At 40.6% G+C, this 16,968-nt stretch overlaps 1 protein-coding gene across 4 annotated transcripts in view; it reads left to right on the top strand.

Moving 5' to 3' along the window:
- Nucleotides 1-16,968, top strand: part of abca2 (ATP-binding cassette, sub-family A (ABC1), member 2) — a 199,252-nt gene that overhangs the window by 56,076 nt on the left and 126,208 nt on the right. For all 4 annotated transcript variants that reach the window (XM_034871883.1, XM_034871884.1, XM_034871882.1 and 1 more), the window contains 5 exons: nucleotides 952-1,111; nucleotides 8,851-8,979; nucleotides 9,673-9,840; nucleotides 10,986-11,082; nucleotides 13,095-13,268. In XM_034871883.1, the coding sequence (XP_034727774.1) occupies nucleotides 952-1,111; nucleotides 8,851-8,979; nucleotides 9,673-9,840; nucleotides 10,986-11,082; nucleotides 13,095-13,268 (728 nt within the window). The remainder of the gene's footprint in view (nucleotides 1-951; nucleotides 1,112-8,850; nucleotides 8,980-9,672; nucleotides 9,841-10,985; nucleotides 11,083-13,094; nucleotides 13,269-16,968) is intronic.

Raw genomic sequence — 16,968 nt, 5'->3', positions numbered from 1 at the left:
ATATATTTGTGAAAATGGCCCTGGTCAAAGGTCTATGTATAATGGGAAGCATGTTCACTTGTAGCAGCAATTCCATGGAGAATTTTCTCAGGAGTTAGTGGGGGCCAAACCACAGCTAAATGGATAGTGAATCTTGGACTTGAACTTCTCAAGTGGACACATACAAACCTCAAATGAATGCTGATTTTTCACTGTGTCTGCTTTAATGAAATTGCTTTACACATAACTGACAAGCTGATTATTAGACCGTACAAACAGTTAAACAGGCTAAGATTAAGATTAATGCACACAAGAAATAAAAACATTGAAATGTTAAGTAAAACCAGTGAAATTGATAAAAAAAACTGACAAATAGATAAATGGCAATAACAAATAAAATAGTGAGTAGTAGTAAATATACATTTTTACTTTCAGTTTACATAACTTGTTGGTTTGTTCATAAGCTGTTTGACTGCTTGTGTTTCTTGTCCCTCAAACGTGTTGCCACATTTAGTAACCTAGGTGATTACAAGTAATTGAAATGATTGCTAAAACTACAAAAAAAAGATCGAAGTTGACTTGACTTGAATAATCTTCTGTTTGATGTGTCAGTCTTAACAATGCTTAGTCCTCTTTCTTTTGTGTTTTTATCATATTTGTATTCAATATTAGATTAAACATTGAAAAATGTATAAGAATAATTTGTTACAGATAATACAATCATTGCAGCTGTTCATGGTATAAAAACAGTAAATTGTATGCTTTAATTTCCTTGCGGGAGTCATCCCAAAAGGATTAATAAAGATAAGTCTAAGTCTAACAGGGAGATAAATAAGCGCAATAATGTTTTGGCCTGATTTGTGGGCAGATTATTTTGTTTAATTTTTAAATACATACATTTCCAATCAATTCCACAGTATTGAGATTTTGCAGTAAAATGTATGACCTTTAAACCTGTGGCTGTTGTTGCAGGATCATTGAGCCAGAGGCTTTGAAGCAGGGAAATATGAGTTCACTGGGATTCACAAGCAAAGAACAGAGGAACCTGGGCCTACTGGTTCACTTGATGACAAAAAATCCCAAGATCCTCTACTCCCCCATTGGATCCCAGGTTGATAAAGTCATTCAGAAGGCAAGTGGAAAACTATCTCTGGTGTATTTGTATGAGCATAGCTGTTCACATTATTCTGACTGACAAAGCTGTGCTCCCAAAGGTGAATGGATGAATTATGCTGTGATTAAGACTGGCCAAATTTTATATTTTTTCCTGTCAACATATCCCATATGCAGACCAAAACCAACAACGATCTGATGCCTGTAACAAGTATGTTTGTGTCCAAAGCCTGCCGTATCTTATCACTCCGTGCCATGGAGCTCCATCGAGCTTGAGCCAAAGAGCCACACTGTTGCAATGATTGGCAGTTTCCTCTTCCAACATTATCATAAACACATATACTGTAGTTTATTTGGACTCTGTCCCAGACACACTATCCTGCTTCCAGAAATAACTGCTAGGGCACCAAATGTGTATGAATCCACTGCATAAAATAGTCAACAAATGCATTATTGCTTAAACTATGCTAAGGAGAGACATACTCGGTGGGCGGCTGTGGCTCAGTGGTAGAGTGGTTGCCTGCCAATCGAAAGGTTGGTGGCTCGATCCCTGCCCCTGCAGTCATTGTCGAAGTGTCCCTGGGCAAGACAATGAACCCTGAGTTGCCCCCGGTGCTGCGCATTGGAGTGTGAATGTTTATCTGATGAGCGGGTGGCACCTTGTAAGGCAGCCCCAGCCACAGTGTATGAATGTGTGTGAATGGTGAATGTTCCCTGTAGATGTAAAAGCGCTTTGAGCAGTTGTTAAGACTGGAAAAGCGCTATATAAATACAGCACATTTACATACTAGCAAAGTGTTTCTCAAACGTTTTAAGACCAAGGACCACTTACCCAATGAAAAAACTCACAAACCACCTAACTGCCATATTTCATCCAAAACAAAGCCCTCCTACTTCAACAGTTTAGTACAAGTTACAGCCAAATGAAATGACCCCTCAGGTTGCAAGGAGAAAATCTGCGAGCGTCAGGAAACTCCTGGCGAACAAGATTGACACACCATAATTCCATTTTGAGGTGTGCAGCTTTTAATTAATTCTGGACATTGAAGATAGTGACAGATTTCTCTTGCAGTGCTTGAGAGTACTGAAAACATCAGACAGGTTTGCCAATTTTGTGAGCCCTTGGGAGTTGTGCAGCCTTGAAGTGGCTGTGGCTCAGGGCTAGAGCGGACGCCAATCAGAAGGTTGGTGGTTCAATCCCTGGCCCGGCAGTTACATGTCAAAGTGTCCCTGGGCAAGATACTGAACCCTGAGTGGCCCCTGATGCTGCGCCATCGGAGTGTAAATGTGTGTGAGTGTTTATCTGATGAGCAGGTGGCAGCTTGTACGGCAGCCTCACAGTGTGTGAACATGTGTGAATGGTGAATGTTTCCTGTACTGTGAAAAAGCACTTTGAGCAGTTGTTAAGACTAGAAAAGCATTAACATTTATAAGAACAGTCCATCTGCTAAACAGTCAATCACTATAATGCAGAAATAAATTGACTTCATTGCGCAGTTCAAATAGATAGGTAAGGACTTTCCAGTGCACTTCGGTTTAAGACAGTTTCTGTGTTCACTTGTCATATCTTCACACTGAGCTTTAAAAAGAAGTGTTCAGTGGTTTGCTTTTGATTGCACCAACTTTGTTCACAACTTTGTCCAGAACTGTTTTGAGACACTAGGGCTTTTATTTCACAGCCAGTTCTCTTTGAAAGCAATAATGGGTTTCTATGCCGAATGGTGCTACTGTAAACATGCACTGCTAGTCCCCTTTGTTTTCCAGTCATTGCAGCTGGACAGTTTGTGCACAGGCCCACACATCTTGTCTAGTCAAAGTCATGCTGCACAATGAAATCATTGAATTGAATTGCCTTTTTGTGGTGTGGCATGGAACGACAAAAAAGTAAATCTTCATGGACATCTTCACCAGTATAATCGTACCCTACAAGACACAACAGATTTTCCTTATTCTCGATGTCAGTGGACACGTTCAACTGTAGTGAGGAAAACTCTGGCGTATTTGTGTCACTCGATAATCTTCAACATTTTGAGCCATATATGTTATTTGCTCCTGCACGTCCCTGGACAGCAGCACTCTGTTATTTTCATCCCCTGCTTTTCCCCCAAACAATTAAATTAATAAATAATATATGTACGTATTATATCTATCTATAGATATATACATATGTGTATGCATGTATATGTATGTGTGTATATATATAGATATATACATATGTGTATGCATGTATATGTATGTGTATGTATATATATATATATATATATATATATATATATATATATATATATATATATATATGTGTGTGTGTAGCCCTTTGGACATTTAGCTATAATCTAAGTTGATACATAACTATGTTCAGTTCATAGAGACAATAAATAGGTAATAAATTACAGAAAGGTTAAACTGTCAGTTCATTCTACATTTCTGCACTTAAAATCGCCATATTCATGATGCAAGGGTTATGTGGATAGAGAGAATCTCCATGTATTTAATTTCTTATACATACTGTTTAAGTTTTATGTCTTTTGTTATATGGAATGTTTATTAAATAAGAAAGTACATGTGGAAATGTAATTTACCTAGATATAAACTAGGTAAGAATATTCTAATTCTAGATAGGTTACGGGTTAAAATGGGAAAAAAGGAGTCCGCGGGAGAGACGAGGGAGAAGAGCAGAGAAATGATGCGTGACCGGGAACTGGAGAAGAACTGAAAAAGTGCATGACAGACTGCGAGTTTGCCAAAAATGAACTTTGTAGGAATATGCTGAATTAATCCTGGTGAGATGGATTGTTGGCTAAACAATCTCACTGACAAACAGACTGTTTTCTGACGGAGTTCCACGAGAGCGACGTAGAAGGATTTATGGAGCGGAAAAATCACAGAGTTTGACCAGAATACGGTAGACGTTCGTTTCTTAATTGTTCACCGGAGTGAAGAGGACATTGTCTTTACTGGGACAACATACATGTGCAACAAACCATGCCTGCTACGCTGGGGTGGTAGGGAGATTTGAAGGCAAAAGACTGTGCGAGGATCTATCTACTAGCCGAGTCATCGCTAGGAAGATACAGATGTATGGGGTGAAATAGGGCACATTGTGTTGACGTAAATACTGAAATATTGTAAGTGATGTTCATATTTTGTTGAATACGGGGATGACGACAAAAAAGGGTAAATGTGTTGACTATATTGTATTTTATTAGCGTTTGTTTTAATAATAATAATCCCTTACTTTTTTAAACCAGTTGCGGGCCTGACATCATTATTATTGTATCACAAAGGAAAAAGGTGAGTTTAAAAGAAACCATTTCATGTGTTACTGCTTTGTACAAAAATAGAAATTAACATTTAGTATTAGTTTAACTGATCATCTGGAGATGTATTAAAATAGGCACTTAAAGATCTACCAAAGTTAGCTAAACAAACCCAAAAGCTACTTTCATTTACCTGGGAAGGGTTAAAAGCGCTACCTAAATGGAAGCACCGCTGGGATCTTTTTTGAAATTTCTGATTTTCTTTTGTGTTTAGGGGCGATAATGGTAAATGGAGCACAAACTGGGTAAAATTTGTACAAAACAGTAGTAATTTTGACAAAGTGAATACCATGGATTTTCAAGCAGTGAAGGCAGAACTAGTGAACTAGCTTGGTGATTGGTGTCAAGGTGAGTCCCTTGACGAAGACCAAGTACTGCTAGCAGTTGTCCCCCGAGGATGAGAATTCAAGAGATAGAAGCCACCCTGGAAACTGTCAAAGCCTTAGTACGAGTTTGTGGCAGAAAAGCCAACTCAAAGTTTAACAAATTAACAGTGTTGTGTGAATTGAGGGAGAAGGTTGATTTTTATGGTGGTTCAATTGGAAATGATACACCCCATTTCCCAAGAGGTTTGGCCCATCCTTAAAGGTTTTGCCCTTCCAGCGTAGGCGGATCATGGAAAGCCTTCAAGGACCTGCTTCGGCAGTGGTAAAGCAGTGCGGACAGCTGAGGCTGATGTTACCTCTTCCAAATGCTTAGAGGCAATTGAAAGGGCCTTTGGAACAACTGAGTCAGGTGAAGACCTTTACTTTGAGTATAGGCTATTGCGACAAGAGAAAGCGGAGAAGCTGTCAGCATTCTTGAGACGCATAGAGCAGTCTCTGATCAAAGTTGTTAATAAAGGGGGTAGCAGCTACTTAGAAGAGCCATACACTCAGACCTTATGCTAGTACAGTAAAAGCTAAGAGAAAGAAAGCACCTTCCACCAAAGTTTTTAGACCTGTTAGAAGAGATCAGGGCTGAAGAAGAATATGCAGTAAAGCTGAGCACGTCTGTCCACAGAGTTCATGCCAACCCAGATATGGACAGTAGCCAGATGGACATTCAGAGTTCAAAAACAGAAATTAAAGTGTTAAAGTCTATGTTTGCTATAATGACCAACAAGTCTCACCAAGAGCTGATGACAGATGACAAGGGGATTTGCCAAACAGTACCAGAGCTTGTTGCCGACAAGGGAAATGGAGCCGAGGTAACTGCCCTGAAAAAAGAAGTCAGAAGACTAAAGAAGAAACTGTCATCGAACCGGACAAATATCTCAGAAACACAGGCTAGTGCACTGCGAGTGAAGCCAACAAAACCCGTTTCAAATAGACAGAAGCTTTTTAGAAACTCTGAAGACAGTTTCTGCTCTAGGTGCGGCGGAAAACGGTCATTTTGCCAACAAGTGTCAGAATGTTGAAAATTAGAATAAAGTTATACAAAAGTTAATTCATTCCCTCAAGAAAGCCAGAGTATGCTAGATTCCACTTATCCTGGGTACCAACACTAACCATTGAACCACACACCACAACCAAACCATTGAAACTACCTGCCGGTGGGGACTCCTCTGGTGTATGTCAAGTGGAGTTGAGAAAGGTATTGGACGATGAGATACTGATGGTAGATGCCTCCCCAACGGTCCCTCTTCCAGCTGGGGTGCTTCTACAGCCAATCGTCGTGTCAAGCTCAAAAGTGAATGTGAACCACCTAACAGTGCTAGTACGCAATGAGACAGCACGTGATACAGCCCTCCCAATTGGAATAGTCATTAGTAATGTGTGTGTGGCGGATCTAGTACTACCAGTCCTTGACCGAAGACAGAGGAAAAACCTGGAGGGACTCAAGTAGGGGTTGACCATGACCTCATCCAATTTGGTGACTCGCCAATCCCTGAACAGTGGAAGGAAAGGCTCAGGAGAAAACTGTCAGAAAGACACAATGTGTTTTCTCTCCACGAATGGGATGTGGGACTGACTAAAGAGGTTGAACACAACATCCGGTTGTCAGATTCCAGACCTTTCAGAAAGAGGTCAAGGAGATTAGTACCAGCAGACATTAAAGATATAAGACAACACTTGCAAGACCTTCTGAAAGCTGTCATAATCAAGGAATCTCTAAGCCAATATGCCTCTCCAATTGTGATAGCGAGAAAGAAAAATGGTTGCGTCAGAATGTGTATACACTACTGAACCTTAAACAGCCATACAGTGCCTGACCAGTACACCACCCCCTGCATTGAGGATGCACTTGACTGCTTGTCTGGCAGCAAAGGGTTTTTGGTGTTGGAGTTGCAAAGTGGGTATTATCAGATCGCGATGTCAGAGGCTGACAAGGAAATAACGGCCTTCATCTGCCCATTATGGTTTTACCAGTTGGAAAGGATGCTACAAGTTATCACCAGAGTTACAGCAACCTTCCAGAGACTAATGGAGTTGGCGGTGGGTGACATGAACCTACCCCAGGTTCTAGTTTATCTGAATTACCTCAAAGTTTTTCGAAGATCCCTGGAGGAACATGAGGAACCGCTGCTCAAAGTTCTGGATCAACGAGGTGGGACTGAAGCTCTCTCTGGACAAATGCCAGTTTTGCCAACCCAAGGTGAAACATGTGGGGCACATAGTTTCTGTAGATGACATTGCCACAGATCCGCAGAAAGTGGAGGCTGTCACCAACTGGCCACAGCCCACATACCTTAACCCTTGTATCATATTCGGGTAAAATTTACCCATTACAAATTTTTAGAAGAAAAATTGTCAAAGTTACACTCCTTATTTCCTGTGATAAACATGTATTCCTGACTCAATTCAGAACATCATTCTGGATATGACCACTTATGTTTTTTCCATAGTGGATTTTTAACATGAATTATAACCTTGTGACAAAAAACGAACCCCAAATAAGTCCCGGAGTCAGTTTGACCCGAGGGACATGAGAGGATCCCGACAGTGAAGAAAACACAAGGGTTAAGTCCCTGAGGTCTTTTCTGAGATTTTGTGATATCTCAGATATATTCACGTGATATTCATGTGAAATACATGTGGTCAGATGAGACCAAAATAGAACATTTTGGTCATAATTCCACTAACTGTGTTTGGAGGAAGAAGAATGATGAGTACCATCCCAAGAACACCATCCCTACTGTGAAGCATAAGGGGGTAGCATCATGCTTTGGGGGTGTTTTTCTGCACATGGGGCAGGGCCACTGCACTGTATTAAGCAGAGAATGAGCGGGGCCATGTATTGCAAAATTTTGGGGAACAACTTCCTTCCCTCAGTTAGAGCATTGAAGATGTGTTGAGGCTGGGTCTTCCAACATGACAATGACCCGAAGCACACAGCCAGGAGAACCAAGTAGTGGCTCTGTAAGAAGCATATCAAGGTTCTGGCGTGGCCTTGCCAGTCTCCAGACCTAAACCCAATAGAGAATCTTTTGAGGGAGCTCAAACTCTGTGTTTCTCAGCAACCTGACTGATCTAGAGAAGATCTGTGTGGAGGAGTGGGCCAAAATCCCTTCTGCAGTGTGTCAAACCTGGTGAAAAACTTCAGGAAACGTTTGACCTCTGGAACTGCAAAAAAAAGGCTACTGTACCAAGTATTAACATTGATTATCTCAGGTGTTCAAATACTTATTTGCAGCTGTGTCATACAAATAAATGGTTAGAAAAATTATACATTGTGATTTCTGGATTTTTTGTTGTTGATTATGTCTTTCACAGTGGACATGCAACTACGATGACAGTTTCAGACCCCTCCATGATTTCTAAGGGGGAGAACTTGCAAAATAGCACGGTGCTCAAATACTTATTTTCCTCACTGCAATTGGTACTAAAAGTTAAACGGTTAAAGTGTTAGTTCATACTACAGTAAACCACTTAAAATCCCTGTTTTCAAGATGTAATGATGAATGATATAAACACATCCAGGTGTTAGAATGCCCAAGTCAAAGTCCAGACCTAAATCCAATTGAATCTTGTGGAAAGAACTGAAAACTGCTCTCTATCCAACCTCACTGAGCTCAAGCTTTTTTACAAGGAGGAATGGGAAAAAATGTCAGTCTCTCTATGTGCAAAACTGAAAGAGACATACCCCAAGCGACTAACACCTGTAATCGCAGCAAAAGGTGGCACTTCAAAGTATTACCTTAAAGTGGCTAAATAATTTTGCACGCCCAATTTCTCAGTTTTATTTTGTTAAAAAGGTTTGAAATATCCAATTTGTTTCGTTCCACTTCATGATTGTGTCTCACTTGTTGTTGATTCTTTACAAAAATTACAGTTTTATATCTGTATGTTTGAAGCTAAAGGGTGGCAACAGGTTGAAAAGTTCAAGGGGACCGAACACTTTTGCAAGGCACTGTGTGTGTGTGTGTGTGTGTGTGTGTGTGTGTGTGTGTGTATAGAGATATATATACATACTGTATATGAGAAAAAGAAAATAATATTTGTTAACTTTTTGCACTCAGGCAAATGAGACATTTGCATTCGTCGGTAACGTGACACACTACACCCGGGTGTGGCTCAACATCTCCGCCCAGCTCAGGGCTTTTGTGGAGGCGGGCCGGCTGCACAACCATCTGGTGTGGTTACAGCAGGTAGACTAATTTACAAGACATGTTTTGAAGTCAGAATCAGAAAGCAGTTTATTGCCACAGTAAAAAAACTACATGGAATATAGTTTTTTTATATATATAATAATATAATTTAAAAATAGATATATTTTTGTTTTACTGCACATTGCTGCAGCTCCTCTTTTCACCCTGTGAGTTCTCTGTTTTAGTTGCAGTGAGGCATCACACTTCTGTTCAATCTTGGTTAGGAGTTGCACATGCACAGTAGCTAGTTAAGGAAAATTAGCCATTAAGAAGCAGAGTTGAGTGAAAAGTGATGCACTTTTATCATGGAGGTAAAGTGTGGACTACAATAGAGCTTTTTGGAGCAGTTTGTGAACAGTGTTTTTTTTTGGAGCTGGTAAGTCCCTTTGGGGCGGACTTTGGGCGATTTTTACTTTGTAAACCTAGTACATTCACAAAAAAGATATATAACACTATAAAGGAAAGGGAAAAAGCCAAAAGTATAATATGAGAACTTTAAACATTAATAAGACTATACAAAAATACCAAAACAGAGACAAATCTATACAATATAGTTGTTTAAGTAGCTATACCAGGATGCTAAATAATAATCTATGATATTTTCCCATCAGGTTTATGTATTCACAGAACTTGGACTTGAGTCAGAAAATATGTAATGGTTAGTCATTCATCCTCCTTCTTCTCTCCATTAAGCTGTCCTCAGAGCTTCAGCAGCACCCTGAGTTGTTGAATGACTCAGACAGCGAGCTGATACAGGGCCTGATGAAGGGAAACTACAGTCTTCCTAACATCTCCACCTTGGTGGAGCAGCTTGACACCATTGACAATGCTGCCTGCGGCTGGATGCGCTTCATGTCTAAGGTTGGTATATAGTATAGAATAGATAGAACTATAGTATAGAACAATGGATCCCATCAAAACATGCCCACTGCACAGAACATGCCTTCCATGCATGTCTGCTGTAACACCTGGGTGCCAGCTGCTGCTGCTAACAGTTCATGAGCAGCAGAGCAAAAGAGCAACATAAATCATAACAGCTAAAAAGTAATGTATCAGTTGTTGAAACATTGAGTTTTGATACAAGTGTTATATTCAAATTTGTTTATTAGGATAAACCCCTTAAGGGGCGGCTGTGGCTCAGTGGTAGAGCGGTTGCCTGCCAATCGGAAGGTTGGCGGTTTGATCCCCGCCCCTGCAGTCATTGTCGAAGTGTCCTTGGGCAAGACACTGAACCCCGAGTTGCCCCCGGTGCTGCGCATCGGAGTGTGAATGTGTGTGAATGTTTATCTGATGAGCAGGTGGCACCTTGTACGGCAGCCCCGGCCACAGTGTATGAATGTGTGTGAATGGTGAATGTTTCCTGTAGATGTAAAAGCGCTTTGAGCAGTCGTTAAGACTGGAAAAGCGCTATATAAATACAGTACAGCACATTAAGATGTGTTGTCTAGTTATTGGGGGGGCCCAACATATAACACAATCGTTACATAACAACAGAGGATCGACAGAACTTTTTTTTTTAATATAATTATCAATACGACAACGTACATTCTATAGGCAAAAAACCACAACACATGCATAAGTTCATCAATACATTACATCCTGGCCAAGATGGCCATTAATAAGTAAACGTTAGAGTGTGAGTGGATCCCTAACTACAGTCAAATATAAACATTAAGTATTAACAAAAGGCCTAAGGATTGGCGGCATCATTAATAACAATGGCAATCCATCCTAAAGTGAGCAGACAGGGCATGTATAAAACAAACCAAGTAGGCCCAATGATATTGACCTTATTTAGTTAGTTGAATAGTACATGTTTACTTTCTCAGAGCTCCAGTTTTGGAAGAGCAAAGCAGGAGAGTCAAAGAAACACTTTTTTGTTGATTCTATTGGAAAAAAGACTCCGTAGTAATCCAGTATGATGGTTTAAGCAGCTCTAACAATAGTTTTTGGTTAATCCATTTCTGCTGTAGAAAGTTATTTGTGTCTTTTCCCCATGCTTCAAGGTCAGTGTGGATGTCTTCAAGGGCTTTCCTGACGAGGACAGCATTGTCAACTACACCCTAAACCAGGCCTACCAGGACAACGTGTCTGTGTTTGCCAGTGAGTCATCCCTCCATCTGTGTCCTTGTGATCATGGTACCTCAGTTAAACAAAGGCTTGTATAAAGTGCCAGTGTTTTGTGCTCTAATGCAAACCATGTGAAGCACATCATTCATGTTTACAGTAACAAATTATACACAAAAATAAATAAAAAAGTTAAGTTAGAGAAGGCAATTTCTGAAGGGATAACAGTGAAAAGCTGACACAAAACTGTGTAAGAATTTTCTCCCGAAGCAAATAAAACCTCTGCCATTTAGGCAGGTGGCAAAATAGAAAAGGCAAAATTAAACTTTGGCAATTTAGACCAGAACAACCCAAATCCTCTGCCATTTACACAGATGGCAAAATAGAAAAGGAAAAATTACTGTCGGCAATTCAGGCCGGCAGTAACATGAAACCATGGCAATTTGTCCTTAGCAACAAAAATCCTCCACCATTTAGCCAGGTGGCAAAATAAGAGAAGGCAAAATTGATCTTGGCAATTTGGGCCGGCCCACAATCATGGCAAACACCAGATAGGGTATTTACTCATGCCTGATGGTAATTCAGACAACCAACAAGCAATATTCTAAACCTACCAATATATAGATAAATATACGAACAGCAGAAGGACCAATCAAATTACTCTGTTATATCTACAATATTTACGGACCATGGCATAATCCCACCCCAAGTTATATGCATGCTTACCATATGTTATGGTTTGAGGGATCTCTGGTTTGTGAGAACGTCACTGAGTTCCTGTTAAGGAAAGGCTTAACTCGCTAGGAGACCGAGTTGGAAAAAGCGCATCCTAACAGCATTGCTGATTTGCTTGTCAAATTCCATGTTGCAATCATAAATAACCCCCACGATTTTGACAGCTTGCTAAAGGTATGAAGCCAGACCTCCCAAACTCAAAGCTGGGCCGTTTGGCATGCCTAAAGTATACACACTAAAGATGATACATTCAGTTTTAGCTTTGTTCAAGTTAAGAAAGTTTTGAGAACTGTCATTCGGTTTGCAAATCATCTGCATAGCAATAAAAGACAGGTTGTGCTTTCCTATAATTGCCCCTAAAAGCAACATATGTTAGGAAAACAGGATGGGGAAAAGAATTGAACACAGGGGTACCCCATATGAGAAAGAAGCAGTTGACGATGAGAAGTCATCAATCATGACAAACACCATTGAAGTGCCGAGCCTCGGAGGCCCACACAAGGCGAGATAGAAAGACTGCATGGCCCCCTGTATCAAACACCACTGTGAGGTCTAAAAGCACTAAATCAGCAGGCTTCCCGGGATCAATAGAGAAGGCAATATCATTGTGTACTCTCAGCAGTGCAGACTGAGTGCTGTGAAGTGATCTGAAACCAGATTTAAATTTTTCAAACACAGAGGGCTGTGGCAAAAAGGCTGTATAAAAACAACTTTTTCCTAAACCTTTGAAAGGAAAAGCAGATGAGAGACTAAAAGTTGACAACACTGCTGCGTCAAGATGAGGCTTCTTAAGTAGGGGCCTGACCACAGCATGTTTAAAGACAGCTGGGACCGAACCTAAGCTAAGCACTGAATTAAAAAAAGTAAGTAGACTCAACCCAATCGTTCTATTAAAAACCTCCTTTACTATCCTGGTGGGAACAATGTCTAAGGGAGGTAGGTTTCATGTGTTGCATCAGTAAGCAATGTCAGAAGAACTGGCTTAAGTTCCTCAAACACAGCAGAATGCATAGAAGCAGCAGGTACAAACACATTGCTCCAACACATGATTCCAACAAGTCATTGGAATCACAATTCCAACAGTATTTGGTAAACACTTAAAGCAAAAGAACCCAGTGGCCATCTGAACCGAAATGTGAAGTGAAACAAGTGCAAGTAATGTAAAAGCGTATGACAGAGTCAGTGCTATACATAGAGTTCCCCAAGTGACAAACAAGCCTGAATTAAATTCAAAGACATTTTCGAACATGCAGAAACTGTATGCTGGTTGAGCCACCAAGACAGTACTGACCTTATGGGTTCTGTTTTTTCAGGTGTGATTTTCCAGACTAACAAAGATGGCTCCCTGCCACCCCACGTTCTTTACAAAATTAGACAAAACTCAAGCTTTACAGAGAAGACCAATGAAATCAGACGAGCCTACTGGCGTCCTGGGCCCAACATCGGGGGGAAATTCTACTTCCTCTATGGTTTTGTTTGGATCCAAGGTAAGTCACCAAATATGCTTTAGAAAATCATAAGAGTGATGTTCTTAAAACTGCAAATGAAAATAAAAAGAATATTTAGCAAATTTGTTGTGACATAGGAGTGGTAATAGAACGCTAAAATTGTGGAATCTGAAAGAGAGATTTTAATAGTGACAGACTGATTAAAAGACTAACAGGCAGTTCTGCACACACTATGCTTTCAAACCATGCTTCAAACACAGTGATAGCAGGGCTATACTCCTTGACAGTTTTTTACACTTTACTTCAACCTCCAGTTTTTCCTAAGTTCTACAAATTGTCCCACATTAAAAATGAAAAATTATTAGACCAAAACACTAAAATGCACCAAAACTGCAAAATTATGCTGTTATTTGAATTTGTTTTTGTTTTTATTTGGAAAGAGAAACAAAAATGTTTGGACAATGTGATTTTGTGTATATATATACACACACACACACACACACACACACACACACACACACACATATATATATATATATATATATATATATATATAGAGAGAGAGTGCTCCGGAAAAAATTAAGAGACCACTGCATTATTATCAGTTTTTCTGGTTTTACTATTTATAGGCATGTGTTTGGTTACAAAGACATTTCTTCTAAATTCCAAATAAAAATGTTGTTATTCAGGTTATTTATTTTAAGAAAATGACAACTCGTCAAAATAACAAAAAACGTGCATTGTTTTCAGACCTAAAAAAATGCTAAGAAAACAAGTTCACATTTATTCTTAAACAACACAATACTAATATTTTAACTTAGGAAGAGTTCAGAAATCAATACTTGGTGGAATAACCTTGATTTTTAATTACAGCTTTCATGGGTCTTGGCATAGTCTCCACCAGTCTTTCACATTGCTGTTGGGTGATGTTATGCCACTCCGGGCCCAACAATTCAAGCAGCTCTGCTTTATTGGATGGCTTGTGACCATCCATCTTCCTCTTGATCAAATTCCAGAGGTTTTCAATGGGGTCAAGGTCTGGCGATTGGGCTGGCCTTGACCGGGTCTTGATCTGGTGGTCCTCCATCAACACCTCAATTGACCTGGCTGTGTGGCATGGAGCGTTGTTCTGCTGGAAAAAACAATCCTCAGAGTTGGGGAACATTGTCAGAGCAGAGGGAATCAGGTTTTCCTCCAGGGTAACCTTGTACAATGCTTGATTCATTCGTCCTTCACAAAGACAAATCTGCCCAATTACAGCCTTACTGAAGCACCCCCAGATTTTCACTGATTCTCCACCTAAACGTGGGGGCCAGACACTGCGGCTTGTAGGCCTCTCCAGGTCTCCGTCCAACCATTAGACAACCAGGTGTTGGGCAAAGCTGAAAATTTGACTCATCAGAGAAGATGACCTTACTCCATTCCTCTAGGGTCCAATCCTCATGGTCTTTTGCAAACTTTAGCCTGGCTTGTCTTTGCTTCTCATTGATGAAGGGCTTTTTTCTGGCTTTGCACAGCTTCAGCCCTGCTTCTAGGAGCCTATTTCTCACAGTCCTTGGTGTGCACTTCAGCCCAGTTGCTGTGTGCCATTCTTTTTGTAAATCACTTGATGTCATTGTACGTTTTTTGAGTGACATGCAAATGAGTTGGCGGTCATCCCGGTCAGTGGACAATCGTTTTCGCCCTCTTCCAGTCTGAAGCTTTGTTGTCCCCAATGTCTATTGCTTGACCTTGTTCTTATGAATTGCCGTCTTTGAAATGTTAAGGATGGAAGCAACCTGACGCTTACTGTACCCTTCTGCCAGTAAAACCAGAATTGAACCCTTCTTTTCCTCACTCAAAACTTTTCTTTTTAACTCTTTTGGCATGGTCAATTGTTCCTTTTTTGTTTAGATTACCTGTGTGGTACTAGTAGCCCTGTTTTTTTCATCCTGCAGGCCCTATAGCAAGAGGATAGGGATGACCACAGCAGTGGCTTTTATACTTTTCCTCGTTAAATAAGATTTGGCTCAGGTGATAACTCAATCAGCACCTCATTAAATAGAATGAGGTGTGTCTGTGTTGGAATTTAACAGCCACTGGAGTGGAATGGCTGCCATTCATGCAGAGATACTGAATTAAGACAAATAAAGGAGTTGTCTCCTAATTTTTTCCAGAGCTATATATATATATATGTGTGTGTGTGCATACAGTGAGGAAAATAAGCATTTGAACACCCTGCTATTTTGCCAGTTCTCCAACTTAGAAATCATGGAGGGGTCTGAAATTGTCCTCGTAGGTGCATGTCCACTGTGAGAGACATAATCTAAAAAGAAAAATCTAGAAATCACAATGTATGATTTTTCTAACCATTTATTTGTATGATACAGCTTCAAATAAGTATTTGAACCCCTGAGAATCTCAATGTTAATGTTTGGTACAGTAGCCTTTGTTTGCAATTACAGAGGTCAAATGTTTCCTGTAGTTTTTCACCAGGTTTGCACACACTGCAGAAGGGATTTTGGCCCACTCCGCCACACAGATCTTCTCTAGATCAGTCAGGATTCTGGGCTGTCGCTGAGAAACACGGAGTTTGAGCTCCCTCCAAAGATTCTCAATTGGGTTTAGTTCTGGAGACAGGCTAGGCCACGCCAGAACCTTGATATGCTACTTCCAGAGCCCCACCTTGGTCACACCTGCCTGTGTGCTTCAGGTCGTTGTCATGTTGGAAGACCCAGCCTCGATCCATCTTCAATACTCTAACTGAGGGAAGGAGGTTATTCCCCAAAATCTCGCAATACATTGCCCCGGTCATCCTCTCCTTAATACAGTGCAGTCGCCCTGTTCCATGTGGAAAAAAACACCCCCAAAGCATGATGCTACCACCCCTACGCTTCACAGTTGGCATGGTGTTCTTGGGATAGTACTCATCATTCTTCTTCCTCCAAACACGGTTAGTGGAATTATGACGAAAAAGTTATATTTTGGTCTCATCTGACCACATGACTTTCTCCCATGACTCCTCTGGATCATCCAAATGGTCATTGGCAAACTTAAGACGGGCCTTGACATGTGCTGGTTTAAGCAGGGGAACCTTCCGTGCCATGCATGATTTCAGACCATGACTTCTTAGTGTATTAGCAAGAGTAACCTTGGAAACGGTGGTCCCAGCTCTTTTCAGGTCATTGACCAGCTCCTTTTGTGTAGTTCTGGGCTGATTTCTCACCTTTCTTAGGATCATTGAGACCCCACGAGGTGAGATCTTGCATGGAGCCCCAGTCCGAGGGACATTGACAGTCATGTTTAGCTTCTTCCATTTTCTAATACTTGCTCCAACAGTGGACCTTTTTTCACCAAGCTGCTTGGCAATTTCCCCTTAGCCCTTTCCAGCCTTGTGGAGTTGTACAATTTTGTCTCTAGTTTCTTTGGAAAGCTCTTTGGTCTTGGCCAGGTTAGTAGTTGGATTCTTACTGATTGTATGGGGGGGACAGGTGTCTTTTTGCAGCTAACGACCTCAAACAGGTACATCTAATTTAGGATAATAAATGGAGTGGAGTTGGACATTTTGAAGGTAGACTAACAGGTCTTTGAGGGTCAGAATTGTAGCTGATAGATAGGTGTTCAAATACTTATTTGCAGCTGTATATTTGTATATATATCTGTGTGTGTGTGTGTGTGTGTGTGTGTGTGTATATATATACACTCACCGGCCACTTTATTAGGTACACCTGTCCAACTGCTCGTTAACACTTAATTTCTA

This window comes from Etheostoma cragini, chromosome 5, assembly GCF_013103735.1.
Source record: "Etheostoma cragini isolate CJK2018 chromosome 5, CSU_Ecrag_1.0, whole genome shotgun sequence".
Lineage (NCBI taxonomy): Eukaryota > Metazoa > Chordata > Actinopteri > Perciformes > Percidae > Etheostoma > Etheostoma cragini.
Note: the sequence above shows the minus strand (reverse complement) of the source record. Positions and strands in the feature narration are given on the sequence as shown.